At 43.7% G+C, this 26,658-nt stretch overlaps 1 protein-coding gene across 1 annotated transcript in view; it reads left to right on the top strand.

The window, feature by feature from the left end:
* The window catches only part of NFX1 (nuclear transcription factor, X-box binding 1), a 572,380-nt gene that overhangs the window by 236,826 nt on the left and 308,896 nt on the right, over positions 1-26,658 (top strand). Inside the window, 1 exon segment of the mRNA XM_029589884.1 lies at positions 15,599-15,698. Within this exon segment, the coding sequence (XP_029445744.1) occupies positions 15,599-15,698 (100 nt within the window).

Here is a 26,658-nt window from a genome sequence, read left to right as displayed (position 1 = left end):
GACCTCCCGCCATTTCCCACTATTACAAGCCATCCAGCAACTGAAATGGGTTGCCCCAGAAACCACATTCAAAGGGGGCCGGGCTCTGGCAGCCATGTACCCTCTGGACCCAGCCGCCAAAGATCTCCTGGCATGTCCGAAAGTGGATGCCATGTCTGCGCGGTCTCGAAGCACACCACTATCCCGGTGGAGGAGGAGCAGCACTCAAGGATGCTCAAGACAAACTTCTGGAATCTATCCTCAAACAGTCCTTTGACGTCTCCTCTGTCTTTACAGATCGCGGCCTGCTTAGCACAGACCAGGAACAACACTCCTGGGGAGCAGTACTAAATGGGCCACGGGCAGCCTCCCACCCGGTTCGGGAGTAGCTTTTATACATCCCATGGTCCTGAGTCATCTGCTACATGTAGGAAATGGAGAAATACTTACCTGATAATTTAGTTTTCCTTAGTGTAGACAGATGGACTCAGCATCCCGCCCACGGCTGCCGTTATTCATGAAATTCTCGAATGACATCCCCGAGAGCGAGTGATTCACGGGTAAGCCATGCTTTCCTCCAACTAGGACGCCCATCCTACCGGGTGTCGACGTTTCTCTGTTGAGGACACTGGCGTTCTTCAGCTATAACCTATTCAACCAGTTCAAATTAATCAAGTTATTCAAATTATTCAGTCATACATATATCCACAATTGCTTTTCAAGGAGAATACTGAAGAGCTGCACTTCCTGCAGGGGTATATGTACTGGAGCTGACGTCAGATTGAAATCTGATCTGTCTCCAACTGCTATCAGGAGTACACTATACCCATTGTTCCTGAGTCCATCTGTGTACACTAAGGAAAATGAAATTATCAGGTAAGTAATTTCTCCATTTTGAATTAACAGATGATAGTGAATATGATGTACATTTAAATATAAACTAATTTTGTTATGATTAAATTAACATCTTTTGTAATATTTTTTGTAATACACATTTTTTTGATTTTTCTTCAGTGATTATAAACATTTGTTGCAATACAAAAGTGCTTGTATCCCACTCTTTTTTTTAGTGCTTTTTCAATTTTCCATTATTCTATTTTCTCTTGAAAAGAAATAAACGTAATTCACACAAATCAATATCTTTTAATGCTGAAAGATGTTTTCAGTTTATTTTTTAAACATCACAATACCCTTTAAACCAGCGGTTCTCAACCGGTGCGTCGCAACACACTAGTGTGTCGCCAAGCACCGGCAGGTGTGTCGCGTGGCTCCCGGTCCCTCCCCGCTGCTTGTTTCTTCCCTGCTGCCGTTGCCGCCGGGCTATCAGCACGTTCAGCCCAGCGGGAACGGCAGTGGTGCAAAAAAAAAAAAAGCTGTGGCATCCGCGGCTGGCCTTTTTCTTCTTCCCGCGCCTGCATTCCCCCCCCCCCCCCCCCCGGACCCAGAACAGGAAGTGGTGCGCGGGAAGAAGAAAGGCCGTTGCCGCAAGAGAAACCCACGCCTCGCGCGCCATCACGGCACACATGGGGAAGCGCTGCTGCGGCCGTATGGCCAACCGGTCTTCCTGTTCGGGGGGGGGAGCGGAAGCGCCGCGAGCAGCTTCCGCTTCCTCCCCCCAATGCAGGAAGATCAACTGCCTCTCCTGCTGCCACCCGTTTCTCCTGCTATCTTCGGGCGTCGGGCCGTATGGTTCCGTCGATCTTCCTGCTTGGGGGTGGGGGAGCGGAAGCGTCGCGCACAGCTTCCGCTTTCTCCCCCAAGCAGGAAGATCAGCTGCCTCTCCTGCTGCCACCGGCCTCCTGCTATCTTCGGGCGTCGGGCCGTATGGTCCGCCGCTCTTCCTGCTTGGGGGGGGGAGGGAGGAAGCGGACGTTGTGCGCTGCGCTTCCGCTACCCCCCCCCCCCCGACAGGAAGTTCGGACGCCCGAAGATAGCAGGAGTCCGGTGGCAGCAGGCGGAGCAGCTGATCTTCCCTGCTTTGGGGGAGAAAGCGGAAGGGAAAGGAGACAGCAGAATGTAGCCTCCCGCGATCGATGGAATTCTTCCTTCTTGGCCTGCGGGGGCTGGAGGCAGGAGAGCTACCGTTTGTGCTGGGGGGGGGGGGGGGAGAGAGGAAGTGAGTGACAGAAAGAGAGAGAAGCAGCCAGCCAGCCTGTGTGTAAGTGAGAGAATGTATTTGATCGAGAGTATGTGTGTGATTGAGAGAAACTGGTTAGAGAGCTGATGTATGTGTATATGTGAGAGACAATGAAAGTGACTGCTCAAGGAGATGACTGATGTGTATGTGAGAGTGTGAGACAGTCAGGGATATGTGTGTGTGTGAGAGAGAGAGAGAGAGAGAGAAAAAGCATGGAAGTGAGAATCTGGGTATGTGAGAAAGCATGGGTAGTAAGAAGCCTGGTGTTGTGGGGGTGTATGTGAAAGAAAGCATGGGAGTGAGAAGCCTGATTATGTGAGAGAGAGCATGGGAGTGGGAAGCCTGTGTGTGTGCATGTATATGAGAGAGACTGGTTGGTAAGGTGACGGTGTGACTGGTGTGTATGTGAATGTGAGAGAGAGAATGTGATTCAGGGAATGAGAAGCCTGTGCACGTGGAGAGCGAGCATGGAAATGAGAGAGAGACTGGGTGTGTGTGTGTGTGTAACAGAGAAAGTGATTATGGGAATGAGAAGCCTGTGCATGTGAAGAGAGTGAGCATGGGAGTGAGAACCTGGGTGTGTGTGAGACACAGCATGGGAGGGAGAAGCCTGTGTATGTAAGACAGAACATGGAAGTGGGAAGCCTGTGTGTGTGTATATATGCATGAGAGAGATCAGGTGACGGGTGTGTGTGAGAGAGAGAGAAAGTGATTATGGGAATGAGAAGCCTGTGCAGGTGAAGAGTGGGCATGGGAGTGAGAAGCCTGTATATCTGAAAGAGAACATGAGAGTGGGAAGCCTATGTGTGTGTGTGTATATGCATGAGAGAGATCAGGTGACTGGTGTTGTTTGCGTGTATGTGAGAGAGAGAAAGAAAGTGATTATGGGAATAAGAAGCCTGTACATGTGAAGAGTGAGCATGGGAGTGAGAAAGCTGGGAGTGTGTGAGATACAGCATGGGAGTGAGAAGCCTGTATATCTGAAAGAGAACATGGGAGTGGGAAGCCTGTGTGTGTATGCATGAGAGAGATCAGGTGACTGGTGTGTGTGTATGTGGGAGAGAAAGAAAGTGATTATGGGAATGAGAAGCCTGTGCATGTGGAGAGAACAAGCATGGGAGTGAGAGACTGGTGAGTGTATGTGAGAAAGAGAAAGTGATGATGAGAGTGAGAAGCCCATATATGTAAGTGGAACACGGGAGAGGGAAGCCTGTGTGTGTGTGTATGGCATGAGAGAAACTGTTCAGGAAGGTGACTGGTGTGTTTGTCAAAGGACTGGGAGATGATTGGTGTGTGAGAGGACAGAAACTGGTCATGGGGGCATGACTGGTATGGTGTGTGTGTGTGAGAGAGACATGGGCCCCTAAGGAAGAGGACCACGAGTATAGAGCTAGCCACTACTGCTGCTTCTGGTGTGTGCTACAGCCTGCATGGAAGAGGAGTAGGAAAGCTGCTGGAGGGGGTAAGTAAAGGTGGCTTTTTAAGTTTATTTTTCTTGATTGACTGCTATTTAATTATTTAATATTATGTGATGTGTCTGCTTTTTTTGAAATATTTTATTGGTGTTTGGAGAATTTTTAATAGTTTTTATGAGTTTTTAATTGTTGGATGTATTCTGTTCATAGTTGTTGTGAAACATTTATTCTGCTTATTAGTATAGTTTTACAATTATTTCTGTGTGGGGATCTATAGCTGCTTGCTAGTTCTGTTTTCCTAATAAGAGGTGTATTTGTTTTTAGGGCCTGATTTAATATTTGTAGTGTTGCCTTTTCATAGATAGGGTTGCTCCTGTTTGAGTGTATTCCATAATACAGGTGTAACTGTGTGTGGATTAGTTTATGTGCATTACTACAGATCCTGGGAGTATGTTAGGTCGGTTCTGTGTCTGTTACAGAGATATTTTACTAGCATGTAAGTGTTTTATCAGTCTTATTTGTTGCGTTTTCTCAAGAGGACATGCATTGGTGGTAAACTGCTGTCTTTTCATAAGTAGGGCTATTGAGCCTGAAAGTAGAAGGAGTTTGAGTTGCTGTTACTGAGATGACACCAGAACCAGAATATCTTTTTTGTAGAGTGAGTTGAACGGGGAATGTCATAATTCTGCTTTACATCCATTATTGTGGATCAGAGGGGTTCCCGTGGATGCAAACTGTACATTTACATGTAGCCCTGTGACGATCATGGGTCAGTGTGTCACGCATGTGAGAACCATCTGTCAGGTGTGTCCCGACAGAAAAAAGGTTGAGAACCACTGCTTTAAACAATGTACCACAATAAGAGCTACAGTCACCCTAAGAAAATATGAAGGAAGTTAGTTCTAGATGTATATTTATAATTATCGGACCCAAAAAACAAAGCGGTAGCCGATCCAGTGAGCTGTGTAACAGTGACGACAATAAGAATCAGATGATGACAAGCCCTTTATTAAAATGCCCGACTCTGGCCGAGTTTCGCTCCCTTGCACAGAGCTGCCTCAGGGGCAACTAAAAATGGGCATACAAATAATTAAAACACATACATATAAAAATTAAACCACATACATATAAAAAAATTACATGTATATAAAACTAACAATAATCATACATTCATTTAAAATATGTCATAAAACAATCATGTTTTAGGAGACATAAAATTAAAACAACTACATATATATGTGTATAAGAGTATGCGTGTACTTATGGATGCAATACAGTAAATGACAACATACATGCATGGCAGACATAAAAATTGATGCAAAAACTAAATAACATGGTTATGCAGAGAGATTAGAGGTGGTGACTTTGTGTCATAGATAATATGAAGGTGTGAACAATGGAGTCAATACTGGTTATAAAACACATTATGAACCTCAATAATATAATATGTAATGCTTACTTCATTTTACCAGGACTTGATTTGGTCAATGTAGAAAATGTCGCATTGATTATGCCTAATTGAACAAGAACAATGAAATGAAATAAAAAAAAATATACCATAATAGAAAAAATAAAAAACAAAAAAAACAAAAAAATGAAAACAAAAAAATGAAGAATAAAGCGAAAAAATAAAAAATAAAATTATTATTTTATCAAAAATAAAAGAAATCAAAAAAAGAATGTAAAGAATAATAATAAAGAAATTCAAAAATCAACCGATGAAAGATAACTGATGAAAATGCCAAGTGAAAGAAAATAATAATATATAGAAAACTTAAAAGGGGTCTACCTTCAGTGCAGATGAATTCCCACTCAAACACATAGACGTTCTCTTATCAGCATAGTATTGCTACGTAATAGCTGCTTTGAAGTCAAAAATGTTCTGTACATAACAACTATATTAGATAAGAAATATCATAATGTCATTCATAAAGCACTCTTAAACTGTTCAAATCAATGCTCTGCTATTAAATACACTAATATATGTGATGTCACTCATAAACTAACAGTGACTGGCATAACATAAGTTATCACAAAGAACGGCTTATTTCTATTTGTTAGCTGTTGACTGTGATTACAGATGACGCTCAGTTTGAAATTACCAACTCGCTGTGAATTTAATACTAGCAGAACTATATAAATAGCTTAAGAACTTATACTATAACCAGAGCCGGCTAATATTACTAACTGCTAAAGCAAACCAAAAGGAATTTGGAAGTGCAAGATATATTGTGCAGGAGCGGTACTTACATTCAAATAGACGAGCCGTCTTTTAGCTAGTCAAGAGAAAGGACGCCGCGAATGGCGTTTATTTATGCAGGCTCTCGCGATATCCAGCCGGATTTTCGCGCCAAAATCATAAAAATCAAATCACTCTTAAACAATGAATTTTGATCATGAAAATAGTGTGTACTATATCGCCTGTCTAAAAATCTCCTAAAATTTATGACTGCTGATCAAAATCATGATACATGCTGTATTTTTAGTTCCAAATAAAAAATAAAATAAACCATACTGAATAAGATGAAATGACTTGCACTACTATGAATGAACCTGCGTTGGTGACCCTTTAAAAGCTGTCTTATGTCATGATCTAAAAGTATGTGCCTTAAAATGACTATATGTAAAAATGACTATATGTAAAAAATATATCAATAAATAAATAAATAAATAATGTAAACTAGTCGACAATCTATGATGGCAGCCCGGAAATCAAAAAATCAAAATTATAAAACAATTTTTTACATATAGTCATGGTTATTTTATTTTTTATTTTTTCTTTGGAACTAAAAATACAGCATGTATCATGATTTTGATCAGCAGTCATAAATTTTAGGAGATTTTTAGACAGGCGATATAGTACACACTATTTTCATGATCAAAATTCATTGTTTAAGAGTGATTTGATTTTTATGATTTTGGCGCGAAAATCTGGCTGGATATCGCGAGAGCCTGCATAAATAAACGCCATTCACGGCGTCCTTTCTCTTGACTAGCTAAAAAGACGGCTCGTCTATTTGAATGTAAGTACCGCTCCTGCACAATATATCTTGCACTTCCAAATTCCTTTTGGTTTGCTTTAGCAGTTAGTAATATTAGCCGGCTCTGGTTATAGTATAAGTTCTTAAGCTATTTATATAGTTCTGCTAGTATTAAATTCACAGCGAGTTGGTAATTTCAAACTGAGCGTCATCTGTAATCACAGTCAACAGCTAACAAATAGAAATAAGCCGTTCTTTGTGATAACTTATGTTATGCCAGTCACTGTTAGTTTATGAGTGACATCACATATATTAGTGTATTTAATAGCAGAGCATTGATTTGAACAGTTTAAGAGTGCTTTATGAATGACATTATGATATTTCTTATCTAATATAGTTGTTATGTACAGAACGTTTTTGACTTCAAAGCAGCTATTACGTAGCAATACTATGCTGATAAGAGAACGTCTATGTGTTTGAGTGGGAATTCATCTGCACTGAAGGTAGACCCCTTTTAAGTTTTCTATATATTATTATTTTCTTTCACTTGGCATTTTCATCAGTTATCTTTCATCGGTTGATTTTTGAATTTCTTTATTATTATTCTTTACATTCTTTTTTTGATTTCTTTTATTTTTGATAAAATAATAATTTTATTTTTTATTTTTTCGCTTTATTCTTCATTTTTTTGTTTTCATTTTTTCGTTTTTTATTTTTTCTATTATGGTATATTTTTTTTTATTTCATTTCATTGTTCTTGTTCAATTAGGCATAATCAATGTGACATTTTCTACATTGACCAAATCAAGTCCTGGTAAAATGAAGTAAGCATTACATATTATATTATTGAGGTTCATAATGTGTTTTATAACCAGTATTGACTCCATTGTTCACACCTTCATATTATCTATGACACAAAGTCACCACCTCTAATCTCTCTGCATAACCATGTTATTTAGTTTTTGCATCAATTTTTATGTCTGCCATGCATGTATGTTGTCATTTACTGTATTGCATCCATAAGTACACGCATACTCTTATACACATATATATGTAGTTGTTTTGATTTTATGTCTCCTAAAACATGATTGTTTTATGACACATATTTTAAATGAATGTATGATTATTGTTAGTTTTATATACATGTAATTTTTTTATATGTATGTGGTTTAATTTTTATATGTATGTGGTTTAATTATTTGTATGCCCATTTTTAGTTGCCCCTGAGGCAGCTCTGTGCAAGGGAGCGAAACTCGGCCAGAGTCGGGCATTTTAATAAAGGGCTTGTCATCATCCGATTCCTATTGTCGTCACTATTTATAATTATCTGCATCATAGTCCATCTGTACTTCTTGAGCCTATTTCCAGGGGAGAATAAGGGAGACCTGGGAAAATTAAGGAAACAGAAATTGTCATCTACCTTAACATTTCCATGTTACAGTAGACTAAAGTCTATAACCCTTTAACTTGCTGATTTGATTGTAATAGTTTTTTCGTATGCTCTGGTTTTCCTTGTGCCTGGATGATAGTTTGGGTTTACAAATCACATGATACCCACAAAACAGTCAATTCTGTCACTGTTCCATTTAATTTAGATTGGTTTGTTTTTAAGTTTTCTGTACCACCTTTCTGTAATTTATTGAAATAGTTCTAATTTATTTATTTATTTATTTTGGTTTTTTATATACCGACATTCTTGTAGAAATTACAGATCGGTTTCCAGAGAACAAAAAACTTTGCATGAGAGCATTACATGGAACAAAGTGACAAGTAACAATATTGATCTAACATCATTCTCAAAGTAAATACATCATTCTCATAGTAAATACAGAGTATAATTCAACATTTATTAACTAAATAAAATTTAGAAACAAAATATTTACAAACGGGAGTTTATAGTTTCTTAATAGCTTTCTGGCTAATCATAACTAAAGAGACGGTGTTACGTGTTGGACCAATTGGTCAAGGTTGGTCATTGTTGTAAGAGGAATCTCAATCAGGGAATGCTAATTTGAAGAGCCATGTTTTAAGTTTTTTCTTGAAAGTCAGGGGACATGGATCTTGTCTGAGATCTGGGGGAAGAGCATTCCAATTTGAAGGGCCGGCTGTGGAAAGTGTTCGTTTACTACCAGGGGTATTCGCTAGTGGAACGTGTAGTGTACCTTGATAGGCTCCTCTGATTGGTCTATTCGGGTTATGGAGACGTGGTTGAATGGTAAGCTCAATAGGGGAGAGGTTGTGTACGGCTTTGTGAGTTATAGAAAGGACTTTGTAGAGGATCCTGTATTTGATTGGCAGCCAGTGGAGGATGTATAGGATGGGGGAGATGTGATCTCTTTTCTTTGTATTTGTCAGTATTCTGGCTGCAGAATTTTGCAGCATCTGTAGTGGTTTGATGGTGTTTGCGGGGAGGCAGATGAGAAGAGCATTACAGTAATCGATTTTTGAGAAGATAATAGATTGGAGTACCAAGCGGAAGTCGTGAAAATGTAGAGAAGGTGATCTTTGGACTGGCTCCTGACAGACAGCACAGTAGCAGGCTAACCCGCAGATTTGTCTTGAGAATACATTGGCGCTTTTGCTTGCCAATTCCATCAACTGCTCTGTAAATCTTATTAGGCATTGAAGGACACCAGTGGGGACAGGAAATTGGCTGGAGTGCTTCCTCAAGATTCTGCCTCCCAAGCAGCTCACATTGCTGCCTTGGGTCCTAAGTATGTTGCTTGATCACTTCCTAGATTTGGCAGCAGCATGTGGCTTTCTGAGCCAAGCGAGATCTCTGTTTCACTGAACCATCCATCTAGCCTTCTGCCTGGAGCTAAAACACCAGCTGGTGGAACAAATAATCCACCAAGGGTAGTTTATATAAGCAAAAGAGTGCTTGAGGTCTTTAGAAGGTAAGCCCTCACCATTTCATTTTGGGATGAAAGCAACAGATCTTGATTACAACATTTCATTCAGGCTCAGAGCTCCAAATCAGAGCTATCAACAGCAGATGTCTTGGATCCTCAGCCACTCTTATTCCACTTATAAACAAAGGAGATTGGCTATGCTAGCTGGATCTGAAAGTTGAATACATCCATATAGCAGTATATCCTACTCAGATTTTCAGTAGGGAAGCAACGCATATACCATGTGTTCTTTGGCCTTGTGTCAACTCCTAGTGTTCATGAAATGTGTGGCAGTACTTGCAGCATTTCTATGCAGACGGGGGGAGGGGTGGGAGGAGTTGTATATGTGTTTCCCTACCTGGATAATTTGCTGCTTAACCCATTATGTCCCAGTATCCTTTTTAGAGGACAGCTTCTTAAAAAATTTGAGACATAATGGGTTAAGAGCACATCTCAGGCAGAGGTGAATGAATCCATGGGCTACCCTGACTGTGTACAGGAATAATTAGGGTTTGCCACAAATTACCCAAAATCCAACTCAGCACTATACCTTTATTGGAATTTATTGGAGCTCTGCTAGACCTGACTCAGGCAAAGGTCTTTTTCACTTCCATCAGGAGCACTGAATTACCATGGTAAGAGGAGTATTAGCAAACATCAGCCTGAGACATATTGAAAATGTACGGCTACAATGCATCAACCTTTCATGTCACACCTATGGCATGTTTTCATATGATTTGAGCCCAAAGGACTTTAGTGGAATTGAGCCACTCAGGGACTCAGCGTATACACACATCATAGGTCAGCTTAGAGATTCTTCGTGGTTATCAAATGCCAGTATGGCTAAGGATTTGCACTTCTAAAATCCTCTTCACCAAATGATATTTATTTATTTATTTTTTAATTTTTATATACCGAAGTTCTTGTATCAGATACAAATCACTCCGGTTTACATAAAACAGTGAAATGCCCAAACTGAAGGGGCTTTACATATAACTATAAGACAACGGGCTTTACATATAACTATAAAACTATAATAACAACGTACAACTGGAACATGGTATAGAGAATAGTTACAAGAGAAGGAAAAACTTTTGATATCAATATCATATTATAGAGATAAATAACAATGGGTATGGTAGATTTGAAAATAAGCTAAAATAAATAAAGGTAAAAGTAAAAGTAAAAAATGATAAAATGATAAAAAGTAAAAATGATAGTGACAATGGATGCATCAGACATGGATTGAAAATCTTACTTGAGGGTTTCACACCCAGGGACCTTGGTTAGTTCAATAAATGTGTCTTCACATCAACTTCCTGGAACTTTGGGCTTTCAGAGATCAGGTAGCCAAAAAGCTGTCCTCATCCATACAGTCAGGTAGCTGTGTTCTGAATGAACAATCAGGTAAGAACAGGTTTGCTTCTGTCAGGAAGCTGTCAGCGTGGAGCTAGGCCATCTCTCACTAATTAACTTTAAGAGCCACATACTCGTAGGAAAGAACAATATCTTGGCAGACAAGCTCAGTTAAATCTTTGGAATAGGATGTAACGAGATGTTTCTTTTAAGAGGGAATACCTAAGGAAGAACTGTTTGACCTCTCTGAACAGAAAGGTCCTACATTTCTATTCCAGGAGAGTTAGAGGGCAGGCTAGTCTTGAGTACCTTCTCCCCACTTTTGGGGTTGGGTCGTCTTAATGCACGTCTTGTGGTACCTATTTATGAAGATGTTTATAAAACTTGGAAGATAACAAGGAATTATGATCCTAATAGCTCCTTTTTGGCCAAGACAGATTTGTTTCAACCTTTTCAGGCATTAAATCTATTTGTTGCTTATAAAAAAAAAAAGTCTCACAACCTACAAAGAATCAACTTTTCTCAAGAACAAGTACACCTACCACAATCTCATCTGAGTGTGTGCACTTTCAGTCTTCTAAAACTAAAGTTGATATGAGCTGTACTGTCACAGACAGTTACAAGAACTGCTGGACATATTCTCTCCACTACCTAGCAAACCTTTCCTTTAAAACAGCTCAGCCGTAGCATGCAGTATTTTGCAGTTTCTCTTGGGATAAATGCTATGAATTTCTCTCCTGTGACTGATTCATCAATTAAAAGAACCCAAGGTATTTTTTTATTAGAACCAATTAACTTTCCCTGTTCCACGTCTCTCCCTTCTCATGAAGTGCTATACATTTGAAACATGGTTATGGTTTTGGTTTTAAAGGGCTTCTTTTTTTTTTTAAAAGAATTTTGTGGGCTAACTTACCAGAGACTGTAGTCTAACAAAGTAATCACATTAAAATACCAGTAGTGTACACTTACAGAACTAATTTACTGCTCTGTATCCGATTATACTTTATATACAATATTGGAGTTTGTTAATGTGGAAATGACTTATTTTAGAAAATGTTTATTTAAAACAGATTTGAAAATGAATAGTGTTGGTTAGCATCTGAAGGGGATGCTATCAGAATGAATAGATTTAGGTGTAGAATTGGAGAGAGAGAAAGTTTAAATGCTCCCTCAGTTCCGAAGCTAGCAGAGAAAGAAAGCATGTTGCTGGAGCTAAATAAAGGAAAGAAGAGATTGATATCTTGCCTTATTTTGGAAAAGATGACTTAGCCAGAAACTAGTTCAGGGGAGGGTTTAAAGCCACAGTCAAGAGCAGTGGCCTTTTTTGAGGTGTTTAACTGTACAAGGCAATAGGTAAGACATACAAGGAGTTGTGTGGCTGCATGGATTTATTAGGCCTATAGCTCCACCAGGAGGGACAAGAGGAATGAGCTAAATATAAATAAATACAAATTAATAAATGACTTTATATTAATGAAGACATGCATCTGTTTGAGGGGAACCTTCATGAGCCTAAGTGAAGAGTTCAGATCTTACATTGGCAGGAGTTTAATCTAAGTAAGGGGGTGATTTGGAAGCTGGTTGAATCAAGCAATTACCTCTAACAAATAAGGTAAGTGGAGAAACACATGCAGATGGGAATCCACAAAACCACTTGTAAAAAAAAAAAAAAAAAAAACCCAGGGAGGAAAAGGAGTACATGGGTCAGGGGTGGGCAATTCCAGTCCTCGAGGGCCGAGAACCAGTCGGGTTTTCAGGATATTCCTAATGAATATGCATGAAATAGATCTGCATACACCTGAGGTAGAGTGCATGCAAATCTCGCTCATGCATATTCATTAGGGATATCCTGAAAACCCGACTGGTTCGCAGCCCTCGAGGACTGGAATTGCCCACCCCTGACATGGGTGAATATATGCAAAGAGGTTGTGGGAAGAAGCAGTATCTGGAAGGTTATGTGTAGAAATGTTCAGTTTGGGTAATAAAATCCAAGACTTGTAGGCCCTAGTAATGGAGGTATATTAGAATGTTATCACGGAGATGTCATGCAATGAGTCCATGATTAGGCTGAAGCCATACTAAACTATTAATGATGGGACAGTACTGGCAAAAGACTGGAAAGGTGGTGGATGCCAGAATAGTAGTAGAACACAAGAAAACATGGGATATAAACAAGAGGATCCTTAGATCTGAAGAAGTGGGGATGAAGCTTGAGATTTAATCTATGGTTTATCAGCAATGGGTAAACTAGATGGGTGCCTAATGGTCATCTTATTTTCTATGTTTGTGTTGTATTGTATTATGAATATTTACATTCACTGATATGCAGTAGAACTTCAAATTAGTATGTCTTGGTTTTATCTATATAAATAAAAATGTTAAATAGTTTGGACAAAATCGCTAATCTCAGAAACCACTGAACCGATTGCTTTCAAATTTGGACACAACCTTCATTTCGCATACAGGAAGGTTCTTCTGTACTTAGATTACAGATATGTCACACCTGTGACAGGTAAAATAGGTTTAAAAATTATTTCGAGAAAACAGCGACATCTGCTGGACGTAAGCGACATCTGTTACACCTTACACTAACACACGCTACACTAATCATTTCGCCAGACCAGGTCCACGTTTCACTTCCATTTTAACACATTTGCGCACTTTTTTCGCCGGAAGATAACTATTTCCTTTACAGACAAAATACACCCACCACCCTCCTCACGCCCCCCACACACATGCCAAATTGATTTACTTCCCACAGCCTCCCAACACACACAAAACCACCCTCCTCACACCCCCCACACACATGCCAAATTTATTTACTTCCCAGGCCCTCACAACACACACAAAACCTGACAGAAGTCCGGGAGGCTCCAGCGGGGGGCCAGGACCGGTCCGGGACACATCTCCTGCACTACGGCCGTCTGCTGCCAGCACTCAACATGGCGCCGACGGCCCTTTCCCTTACTATGCCACTCGGGGACACCAATGGCAGCAGTAGCCCATGTGACATAGTAAGGGCGAGGGCCCCTCGGCATCATTTTCAGGACTGGCAGCCGGCGGGCCTTTGCCCTTACTATGTCAGAGGACCTACCGCTGCCATTGCTCCACCCCACTGACATAGTAAGGGCAAAGGGCCGTCGGAACCCGTTTCAGTGCTCACAGCCGACGGACCAACGCCAATACATCGCTCCCGGACTGCTCCTGAACGCCCACTCCACTGACAGACATTTTTATCAGGTCTCGGGGGGGGTCTGGAGGGTGGGGGGTGGTAATGAATTTATTGCGAACATCTTGGGGAGGGGGGGCAGGTTTCATTCATTCAGCAACTCTGGGGGGGGGGTAGGAGGGGTGGGCTACTGTTTTTCGCAGGGCTGGGGGAGGGGGGCAGGAGAGTGGGGGGTGGTTAGTTTAAGAGAACTTTTCTCATACGGTTGTTTTTTGGGGGAAGGGGGAGGTTCACACACAAATACATACACTAAACTTGCACGATCTCGGGAACGCACCAAAATAGCCCTCCCCAGACCACAAAACAAATTTGGAAGTGCAAATTTGGTCAGGCACTCCCCTATTTGGCTACATAACACGCACAGACGCCCAGGGACAGACCACATGTAGCACCAACAATTTTAATTTCCCAGGTCTTGGGAGGGGGGCAGGAGGGTGGGGGGTTATTATTTGATTTAAAGGGTTGGGATTGGGGGGGGGGATTCCCACTGAAATAGAAAGACAAAGGTTTTCTGATCTGAAGGGTAGGCGGGGGGGGGGGGGGGGGGAGGGTGACAGTGAGGGGAGGGAGAATGAGGGGGGGAGGTGAGTGTGAGGGGAGGGAGAATGAGGGGGGGAGGTGAGTGTCAGGGGAGGGAGAATGAGGGGGGGAGGTGAGTGTGAGGGGAGAGAGTTGGAGTGGGGACAGGGGAGGGAAAGGGGGGGTGAGTGACCAAGGGGGAGGAGGATGAGTGACTGAGGTAAATGAGCAAGGGGAAGGGGGAGGGAGGGTAAAGAACCTGACTCTGCCACTGCAACGCATGGCCGGGTACCACTAGTAATTCTATATCTGTATACTTATAGTGATGCTTTTCTTTGAAAGTATCACTATAATTCCATAGATCCAATGGCTAAAAATACCAATATTGGGCTTTAAATAAAAATTAAAATCTATTTTGACTGTTTAAATCTTGATGATGTGCTCCCTTCTGCCTCCCCCAACCTTGTTTACGCTTTTAAGGTAAAGGTGGAGATATGGGCTACTTAGTCAGGGCCAGTGCGAGAGTATTTGGTGCCTTAAGCAAACCTTCAGTATGCGCACCCCCTTCCCCATTTTACCTATTGTCAGCAGTGTCTCCAGTACAGCCTTCCCTTCTTTGGCAATATTGACTGGCACAGCACCCCTCTGGCTTCGCATTAGTTGAATGTTGCTGCCCCCAAAACTTTAGTGCTCTAGGTGATCACCTAGTTTGCCTAATGGAAATATTGGCTCTGCTGAGAGTAGTATACTTTATGGTGGTGAAAAATTGTATCTCTGCTTTTTAAAGCACTGAGTTTCTTTTTGGTTTCATGTTAGGATGGCCAACTTTTAAATGGTGTTTTGTGAGTGTGGTAGGAGAACACTTCTAAAAGCACCACTAAAATGCACTGAATTCATCAACTTTGGTTGGTTTTGGTTTTTTTAAAGCATTCATGTCAAATGAAGGATTGTTGGCCACCGTAATTCACACATTCCTGCACTAGGTTCAAAATACACTAAAATATTTTTCTCTGGGGTTTAAGGGTTGGGGATGTGGTTAAAATTTCCATAAAAGCTTCAGGAAGCAACTTTTTATGTTTTCCCTCATTAAGCTTGTTACTGTGGTGGCAGCTCTCGGGATGTGCTGTGTGGAATGGACAAAGATAATTACGATGGCTTTGGAAACTTCTCCTGTCAGAAGCAGTGTGGCAAGTATGTTGCATCTCTTGTTAAATGAAAACAATATTGCTTAAATATACCTATATAATAGTGCTGGAAAAGTAGACATTTATTTACGCTGCTTATCATTTTAATAGGAATTCTGAAGGAAAATATCACACCAGTACAGCCTTAGACAATCATGTTCTTTGAAATAACCTACTTCTCAGTGCATGAAATCATGTCCTCTTTTCAGTCTCACTAAAAAGAAATGAAATGATCAGGTTGCTTGTTTGATAGCTCTGTGACTTCAAGGTTGGATCAGTTCAATATCTAATTGAAATAGCTATTTTTGCATACACTGTTATCTAATGAAAATGGAATATAGAGTTAAATTTGTGCACGCATATGTTCTTTCTAAAATTGATAGCCAGAGATATCTCTTGGTTATTTCTAAAAAGAAAACTGCTTTAGGCTCCCTTGTCATTGTGTAGTAATATTTTAAAGTGGATAAATATAATCTGAATAACTTGTATTAACAGTTAGGGAAAAAATCACTAGAGCATACTTTTTTTTAGTAAGGCAGTATGAATTTAAAATAAACTAGGACAAACTTGATTTGAGATGTCCGAGTTTCTTCAATTTCCCAGAAGCTGGGATGCTGCTGCACCAGTCGAGTAGGTGCTACCAGCTGTTGGAGACAGAATACTGGCATTGACTGCAGAAGTGGGTGGTGGTTATCTATACATACCTGGACAACTGGCTAATAAAGAGCAAATCTCCAGAGAAAACCCCATAATTATTAGATTGTTTTATAGTCACTGAGTTTAGTCATAAATTTTCAAAAATCCAATCTAATCCCAGCCCAGATTATTCACTGGGAAGGATGTTTCTCCCAAGTCAGAATGCAAACAGAAATGAACTACTAGATGTACTCTCCAACAAGATTGTTTCCATAGCACATTTATTAATGGCGCTATTAGGATACATGACAGCAACAGTACATGTCACACCCTTTGGCTAATGTATCATATTAAGAGACCCTTGTTTTTATTTTATTTTTGCTGAGAATTTGTCAGTGTTTATTAGAACAAACAAAATTGAAGAAAATCAATGGAAAGAAACGACTTGTTTCTTTTCACTGATTTTTCTCTCATTTGTTTGTTGTAATAAACACTCCTACATTCTTGGGGCGAAAATAAAAACTGAAAATGAAGGAACTTAGTCATCTTCAGTGGGGTCTGAAGTTTCAATGGGATTGGATGAGTACCTGTCTTTGGATCTTCTATTTCATTCACCAGTGCACCAGGTAATTCTGACAAATGTGATGGGGCACACACCTTTAATCCATCTGCATACAAGGAGCATGGCCACAAAGGGAAAAGGCACATCAAATTGCTTGAACTGAGAGCAGTCCACAAAGCCCTAAAGGCCTTCACCAACTATTTAACTGGGAAAAGAATGCTAGTGCAGACAGACAACCAAGTAGCAATGTTGTGTTTAAACAGACAAGGAGGAACGGGCTCATATTTCCCTGCAAACAAGCAGTAAGAATCTGGGAATGGGTGGTCATGCACCATGTCCTGCTTTGGGCATCATATCTTCCAGGAATACAAAACTTGAACAAATTCAGTTGAATTCTAGAACCACACAAGTAGTTGCTAAATCAAGATGTAGCAAATATCTTCATTCAATGGATGTAGACCTATTTACATCAGGGGAAAACTGAAAAATTCAAAGATACAGCTTTAGAAGGCCAAGCAGTTTAAAGTTGGCTTCTGTTGTGTTCAAACTAATTTGGAATATGGGGCTGATGCATGCATATCCCTTAGATTCCTTTGATTTCCAAAACATTACAGAAAATGAAGCAGGATGGAGTCACATTTTTCCTCCTAGCGCCATCATGGCCTTTGAAAATATGGTTTCTCTGAATTCTCAGAGCACACCCCAGTCTCCTTGGGGGAATTGTCCACACCTAATATCCTGGGGTGGGAGAGAAAGAGGAATGTTACATCCAGATATTTCCTCCGTAGCCCTCAGTGTGGATGTTGAACTTGCCTTAGTCTCATCTCATCAACTGCTGAAAGATTTGGAAAACATACTAATAGCTTGAAGAAGACCCATATACAAGAAGATCTATTAGATTCAAGGAAGGCGCTCTCCATATGGTGCTTTCAGATGATCCAGAATCCATACACATGGAATAAATACTGAAGGAGATATTTTGGTTCACATCTGTAATACTCCTGGGAGACTTCTGCACTACTGCAGGTTTTGCGCAGAATTCCCCTGCTGCACAGAATTTGTATTTCTCAAAGGACAAGCAGGATAGAGGTCCTTTCACATGGATGACATCCAATGGAGCCTGATGACTGGCACACTGAGCATGCCCAGCATGCTGCTAGCCATGTGTCCACCCAGGTGCCTCTTCAGTCTCTTCCTTTCCGTGAAGTTGCTGTCTCACGGTCATGAGCACACGCTTCTTTTCCACAGTTTAAAAAAAAAATGTTGCTGTTCTCTTCCCGCATCGCGTAGGGTCCCTCGTATTTTTTTGTCTGGTTCCGCTCTCCGCGACCTGGTAAGTCCTTCGAACATTTGCGGTCGATCGCAGACAGTTTCATCTCCTACTGTCTGCTGACCTTCAACCGTGTGCCACATACGTTTTGCGATGGCATTGACTGGTTTTCGTCGGTGTCACCAATGCCCCTGGACTGTCCATCACAGACCCACACAAGGTCTGTGTCCTCTGCCTGGGGGCATCCCACGATGTCCGCAACTGTGACCTCTGTGGCCAGATGACCCCTATGGGCCGTCGGGCACGCCTTGACAAGATGGAAAAAAGGTTTGGCTCCAAAAGATCGGATCTGTTGTCGCATTGGGGACCTCCACCCTGTTCGGAAAGGAGGTTCTGATCTCGACCTTGTCAGTCACCACCACAGCCATTCTCCAGCCCCAAGATAGGAGCCAGGGACAGACTGCGGTCTTTGTCCATTCCCAGTCAGGTTCCTTGACGTCTCCCTCGGTTCCGGGAAAAGACTCTGGTGTCTATCGAACGGTCGAAGAAACATCGACATGGGTCATCATCCTCTAAGCCAGACCATGGACAGGCATCAGTGGAGGGATCGGTGCCCCCCAGTTCTCCGGGGAATGTCCCAATTCCACTGCCATCTCCTCAAGCCGTTTTGTCCTCTACTGTCTTTGAGGAGGAGTTGGAGAGGTGGTTGGTTGGCCGGGCCCTTCAGGGCTTAGAGTCCCCAGTTCCACCGGGACCACCACCGCCGCAGGAGCCAACTCCACTGGTGTTTGCGCCATTATTGGAATGGCTCGATACGCTGCTCAGTGTTCTACTGACACAGCTGGCACCAATACCCTAAGCACCTTCGTGGCCGAAGGGAGCATCGCTGCCACCGCCACTGGCCCCCATCCCGGTGAGCGACTCTTCAGAAGAGGAAGGGCCATTGGGTTCGATGGCATCTCGGGGGGCGCATGGTGCTCCGCCACATACCAGCAACCCCAGGGCCATCGGGATCTGTTTCCATCAGTGCCTTTGGTGCCCCTGATTCCACCAACGCATTGGACCCATTAACATAAGAACATGCCATACTGGGTCAGACCAAGGGTCCATCAAGCCCAGCATCCTGTTTCCAACAGTGGCAATCAGGCCATAAGAACCTGGCAGGTACCAAAAAACTAAGTCTATTCCATGTTACTGTTGCTAGTAATAGCAGTGGCTATTTTCTAAGTCATCTTAATAGCAGGTATATGGACTTCTCCTCCAAGAACTTATCCAATCCTTTTTTAAACACAGCTACACTAAACTGCACTAAACCACATCCTCTGGCAACAAATTCCAGAGTTTAATTGTACGTTGAGTGAAAAAGAACTTCCTTCGATTAGTTTTAAATGTGCCACATGCCAACTTCATGGAGTGCACCCTAGTCTTTCTATTATCTGAAAGAGTAAATAACCGATTCACATCTACCTGTTCTAGAACTCTCATGCGGCGACCAGAATTGTACACAGTATTCAAGGTGCGGTCTCTCACCATGGAGCGATACAGAGACATTGACATTTTCCGTTTTATTCACATTCCCTTTCCAATAATTCCCAACATTCTGTTTGCTTTTTTGACTGCCGCAGCACACTGAACAGACTATTTCAATGTGTTATCCACTATGACGCCTAGATCTCTTTCTTGGGTGTTAGGTTCCATATTAGGTGCTAACATTGTGTAACTATAGCATGGGTTATTTTTCCCTATATGCATCACCTTGCACTTATCCACATTAAGTTTCATCTGCCATTTCGATGCCCAATTTTCCAGTCTCACAATGTCTTCTTGCAATTTATCACAATCTGCTTGTGATTTAACTACTCTGAACAATTTTGTGTCATCTGCAAATTTGATTCTCACTCATCGTATTTCTTTCCAGATCATTTATAAATATATTGAAAAGTGCAGGTCCCAATACAGATCCCTGAGGCACTCCACTGCCCACTCCCTTCCACTGAGAAAACTGTCCATTTAATCCTACTCTCTCTGTTTCCTGTCTTTTAGCCAGTTTGTAATCCATGAAAGTACATTGCCACCTATCCCATGACTTTTTACTTTTCCTAGAAGCCTCTCATGAGGAACTTTGTCAAACGCCTTCTGAAAATCCAAATATACTACATCTACCGGTTCACCTTTATCTACATGTTTGTTAACTCCTTCAAAAAAGTGAAGCAGATTTGTGAGGCAAGGCTTGCCTTGGGTAAAGCCATGCAGACTTTGTTCCATTAAACCATGTCTTTCTATATATGTTCTGTGATTTTGATATTTAGAACACTTTTCACTATTTTTCCTGGCACTGAAGTCAGGCTAACCAGTCTGTAGTTTCCTGGATCACCCCTGGAGCCCTTTTTAAATATTGGGGTTACATTAGCTATCCTCCAGTCTTCAGGTACAATGGATGATTTAAATGATAGGTTACAAATTTTTACTAATAGGTCTGAAATTTCATTTTTGAGTTCCTTTAGAACTCTGGGGTGTATACCATCCGGTCCAGGTGATTTACTACTCTTCAGTTTGTCAATCAGGCCTACCACATCTTCTAAGTTCACCGTGATTTGGTTCAGTCCATCTGAATCATTACCCATTGGTTCTTCTACGGCCTTGAAGCCTGCTGATGCCCTCTGTTCCTTCTTTGGTGCTTTCGAGGCCTACACCTCGAACACCTTCGGGTGTTTGATGACCCCCCCCATCCCCAGAAGGACGCAGTGAGGGGGAGGCCCCTTTTGACTCCTGGGAAGAGGAGGCATCCATGTCCTCAGCTGAGGAAATGGAGGATCTGTCCTTAGGGCCCTCTCCACCAGAAGAACAGCAAAAATCTCTCCCAGAGGATCTCTCCCTCGTGTGAGGTTCATGAAAGCCATGGCAGAATCGGTGCCTTTCCAGCTTTTAACAAAGCAAGACACCAGACACATGCTTGAGATTCTGCAATTCATGGATGCCTTGAAAGAGGTAGTGGCAGTGCCAGTCCATGACATCTTCAAAGAGCTGGTAGCCCACCTTTGGGAACACCCCATCTCGATACCACCGGTGAACCAGAAGACGGATGCAGTTTACCTAGTCCAGCCTACCACCGGGTTCGAGCGCTGTCAGCTCCCCGACCAATTGGTGGTGGTAGAGTCTGCCTTGAAGAAGGTAAAGAGGATCTGCACCCATTCCTCAGTCCCCCAGAGCGGGAGCATAGAGCACTCGATACCCTTGGACACACCAGGTGTTTCAGGGCGCAGTGTTAACTGCCTGAATTGCCTGTTACCAATTGTATATGGGGCAGTACTCCAGGAACCTGTGGAAACAGGCCCTTGAATTTAGTGAATGCCTACCACATCAATTCCAGGAGGATTTCCAAAGAATTGTGCAGCAGGGCCTGGAGTGTGATAAGCACGAACTTTGCTCTACTGATGACATTTTCGAGACAGTCATGAGAACCGCTGCAGTGGGCATCGGGACTCTGGATGGCATGGCTACATGCCTCAGACTTATGCCCTGAAATCCAGGACCACCTGGCTGACTTGCCATGCATGGGGGGAAATCTGTTTGGAGACAGAATCAAGGAAGCAGTGGCACAATTGAAGGACTATCAGGAGACCCTTCAGCAATTGTCAGCTAGTACCTCTGACACCCAGATGCCCAGGAAGCCCCCTTGGCAATATCCAAAGAGGCCCTTCTACCAGCCCGAAAATTCTACCTGCCAGCACAGAGGGCCAGCCCTCAACAACCGCCTCCCAGAGTGAGGCCCAGGAAGCCTTGGGCACCCCGGACAACCACTGTTCCACCGCAGAACCCCTCCATGGGGTTTTGACTGGCAGCCAGGGAGCATGAGCCAGCCCTCACCGCAGGACACTGACCTTCCAGTTGGGGTCAGAACTAGCTGTTAGCAGACCGATGAACCTCGATAACATCAGACCTCTGGGTCCTGTCCATCATTCGTCAGGTTGCACTTACAGCGAATTCCATCCCACTGGTAACTGGTGGAGACCAACAGGCGACTTACAAGTTCTTTGGGTAGAGCTCTCTGTCCTCGTACTAACCCGAGCAGTCTAACACATTCTGCCCAGTCAGCACGGCGAGAGGTTCTACTCAGGTATTTTCTAATCCACAAGAAGACGGGGGGGACTCTGGACCATTTTGGACCTGAGGGCCTTAAACTGTTTTTTGGTAAAGGAGAAGTTCAAAATGGACTCACTGAGCACCTTGATTCCCCTTCTCAAAGCGGGAGACTGGCTTTGCTCCCTCGATTTAAAAGACGCGTACATCCATATCCCCATCTTTCAAGCGGATCGGCAATACCTTTGATTCCTTGTCAACGGGAATCACTACCAGTATCACGTTCTGCCCTTTGGCCTGGGATCCTCACCCTATGTCTTTACCAAATGTCTAGCGGTTGTTGGTGCATATCTTCAGAGAGAGGAGATTCATGTCTTCCTGTACCTCGACGATTGGCTTATCACAAGCACTTCAACATAGGGCACTCTCCTACGCACCTCAATCCAAATTTTGGAAACTCTGGGATTTCTGATCAACTATCCAAAATCCCATCTCCTACTGTCCTTGCAACTAGACTTCATTGGGGCTCGACTGGACACTGCCCAGGGACAGGGCGGAGCCTCTCGCAGCTCTCGCTCGAGTGGTCTCCGCTTGCTCTCATGTTTCTCCATTTGCTCTCACTAGTTTCTCCATTTGCTCTCATGTTTCTCCGCTTGCTCTCACTAGTTTCTCCATTTGCTGGGCCACATGGCAGCGACGTTGCATGTCACCCCCTTTGCTTGACTGCACATGTGTAGGACGCAGGGACGCTACGTTCTCAATGGTGCCAGGCTACTCAAGTCCTGTGTATTCGTGTCCTAATCATTACACTGCTACGTCAATCTCTCCAGTGGTGGGCGACTCCCTCCAGTCTGGATAGGGGAATCCCCTTCTGGAGCCCGCAACCCCAGGCTATCCCCACCTCAGCCATGTCTTGGACTGGGTGGGGAGAACATCTTGCGGGTCTCCACACCCAGGGGCGCTGGTCTGCATAACAATCACAGTCTGAAATCAACTTCCTGGAGCTTTGAGCGATTATGTATGCCCTACAGGCATTCCGAGAGCAGCTCCTGAACAAAGTGTTTATTGTTCAGACTAACAATCGGGTAGCTATGTAGTATCTGAACAAACAGAGGAAAATGTGATCCTTCACCCTCTGTCAGGAGGCAGTCTACATTTAGTCTTGGGCCATCGACAATGGCATCCTCCTCAGGGCAGTGTATCTCCCAGGGGTGGACAACACCCTGGCGGTCTCCTTGAGCCGTGCCTTTTGACCTCACGAGTGGTTCCTCAGACAAAAAGTGGCAAACAGGATCTTTTGCTCATTAGGGACTCCGGACATAGACCTCTTCGCCTCCTTGGAAAACAGGAAGGTGGGTCGCTTCTGCTCCCTAGGCCTGAGGAGCAACGGATCGTTGGTGGCTTCATTCTCAATTCACTGGGGCACCGGGCTGCTATACGCTTACCCTCCCCTTTCTCTCATCTCAAAAATACTCCAGAAGCTTCAGCAGGATCAGGACTCCATGATCCTGATCGCCCCCTTTTGGTCCCATCAGGACTGGTTTCCGACCCTACAGGACCAGGCCTCACGTCCCCCCGATCCGGTTGGGGATGGCTCCGGGGCAGGCTCAGTCACCCCAACGTACAAGCCCTGGCCCTCATGGCTTGGATGTTGAACGGGTGACTGTGCAGTCCCTTGGCCTTTCGGAAGGGATATCAAACAATATTTGTAATCTTGGTATTATATTAGATCCAAAATTAGACATGCAATCTCACATTAAAACTGTTGTAAAGTCCTCATTTAACAAACTCTGCTTACTAGGACATATTAAACTCTACTTGATCTGTCTGATTTTCACACCATTCTCCAATCTTTGATGCTAACAAACATTCAGGCCTATCCTGTAAAGTGCGGCTGCGTTTACCCTGCTCCTAAGCAGTTTTTAACTTCGTTTTCGGCCGCGTTAGCCCTTCCTGCGATCCCGAATCCCCTTTAACCTACTCCTACCGCGTCCTAACTTCCCTGGGCAACCCCCTTCCGCCCGCGGCATGTATATTGCATGCAAACGAGCGAATTAGCTATTCACCTGCAATCCCGTAACCCGCGCCCCGACTATCGCTACCTTTCCCTGCCGTTTTGTCGCGCGTTTAACCTGGAAACTTACCGCCTACCCTGACCCAGGCGGTAGAGGCATGGGTAAGGGTAGGTGGAAAGCTTTCCCCCAGCCCCCGCTCACCTGCCCCGGCCGCGATCATGGGTGCCGGTCTCCGTGGCAGCCCCAGTCCTCTCCCCTGCTCCCGAAGCCAAAAAAAAAAAAAGCGTAAAAAACGTTGCAGCCCCCCTCCGATGTCCGGACTGGGGCTGCCACGGAGACTGCAACGGCAAAGTGACATTTCAGTGTCCCCCCTCCTCTCGGAGCAGGGCGCGAAAAGCCGCCTTGCTCCGGGAGGAGGGGGGACACTGACAGCGGCGAAGCAACGGCGAAGAAAGCGGCAAAGCGACATTTCAGTGTCCCCCCTCCTCTCGGAGCAGGGCGCGAAAAGCCGCCTTGCTCCGAGAGGAGGGGGGACACTGACAGCGGCGAAGCAACGACGAAGAAAGCGGCGAAGCAACGACGAAGAAAGCGGCGAAGCCGACTTTTCAGTGTCCCCCCCTCCTCTCGGAGCAGGGCGCGAAAAGCCGCCTTGCTCCGGGAGGAGGGGGGACACTGACAGCGGCGAAGCAACTTTTCAGTGTCCCCCCTCCTCTCGGAGCAGGGCGCGAAAAGCCGCCTTGCTCCGGGAGGAGGGGGGGCACTGACAGCGGCGAAGCGACTTTTCAGTGTCCCCCCCTCCTCTCGGAGCAGGGCGCGAAAAGCCGCCTTGCTCCGGGAGGAGGGGGGACACTAGCAACGATGAAGCAACTTACTTTTCTGAAGCCATCATCAGGAACACATGCGATCGTAGCTCCTCCCGATGAAGACAAGATGGCCGCCTGCACGGGGAAAGCGTGCAATTGGCCGCTCAAGACGTGATGTCGTGACGTCACGTCTTCAGCGGCCAATTGTACGCTTTCCCCGTGCAGGCGGCCATCTTGTTGGGAGGAGCTACGGGAGCCAGATCGTGTTCCTGCTGATGGCTGATGGCTGCAAAAAAGATAAGTTTTGCCGGCATCCAAAAGCGACTTACTTTTGGGATCTTGACAGATCCCAAAAGTAAGTCGCTTTTGAAAAAAAACAAAATTTGCTCCCCTTTTTTTTTTTTGCTTCGCCGCTGTCACCTCTTCTCCCCCCTCCCGGAGCAGGGCGCGAAAGCAGCCTTGCTCCGGGAGGAGGGAGAACAGACTGACAGCGGTCAGGTCGGGTCCGGTCGGGTCCGGGTTGGGGGTCCGGGTCGGGTCCGGGCTGGGGGAAAGCTTCGCCGCTGTCATCTCTCTCCCCTCCTCCCGAAGCAGGCCTTGCTCCGGGAGGGGGGGAGAAGCGCTGTCGGGTCAGATCAGATGGAAAAGTAAGTTGCTTCGCCACTGTCATCTCTCTCTCCACCTCCCGGAGCAAGGGCCTGCTTCGGGAGGAGAGGAGAGAGATGACAGCGGCGAAGCAACTTATTTTTGCATCCGATCGGACCAGACTTCCTGGTATCTGTCATTTCAAATGACATTTGAAATGACAGATACCAGCGTGGCGTGAAGCCTTAGGCCCGCGCACCCAGGATCCTGTATAGGCGCTCTATCCAGTATCCTGGGTTGCGCGGGACTAAGGCTTTTCGGACGCGGCTTACATTTACATATAATTAGGCTTCAGGATCGAGCGGTAGGTGAGCTGCACTGTGCGGGCGGTAACCGCGGGTGCCGTAGGCACTAACGCAGCTCTTCCTACCGCTCGGTACTGGATCACCCTGATTGATTACTGTAACTCTCTTTATGAAGGACTACCATCAACTATTATACAGCCTCTACAATTAAAATAGAATGCTGCAATAAGGTAACTGTCCAACAAAGTGGCGGATAAAATATTAAATTTTAACTATCGTACATAATGTTATCCACAGAAATAATAATAATGACTATCAGTCAGTCTTCACATATATACACCTACAAGAAACTTAAGATCTAAAAATCAATTATTACATACCCCTTCACCGAAATCTGCAAGACTGGTTATGACAAGAGAAAAGACTTTTTCCATCTCAGGACCAATCCTCTGGAACTGAATTCCCTCCCGTCTTCAAATTTTATTCGATGCAAAAGATTTCAAAAAGGCACTAAAATATTACTTATTTAAACAAGCGTTCCTGGAATTATGCAATAATACTTTGGTTTTCCGCATTCATTACCTCATGTCTTTTCTGTATATCTATGCATCTTATTTCATTTTATTTGATTGTATTTTGTCTTATTTTATAATTTATTTTATGTTCAAATGATATTGTATGTTTTATTGTAACTCGCCCCGAATATTGAAG

The sequence above is a fragment of the Rhinatrema bivittatum genome, chromosome 2, assembly GCF_901001135.1.
Source record: "Rhinatrema bivittatum chromosome 2, aRhiBiv1.1, whole genome shotgun sequence".
Taxonomy (NCBI): domain Eukaryota; kingdom Metazoa; phylum Chordata; class Amphibia; order Gymnophiona; family Rhinatrematidae; genus Rhinatrema; species Rhinatrema bivittatum.
Note: the sequence above shows the minus strand (reverse complement) of the source record. Positions and strands in the feature narration are given on the sequence as shown.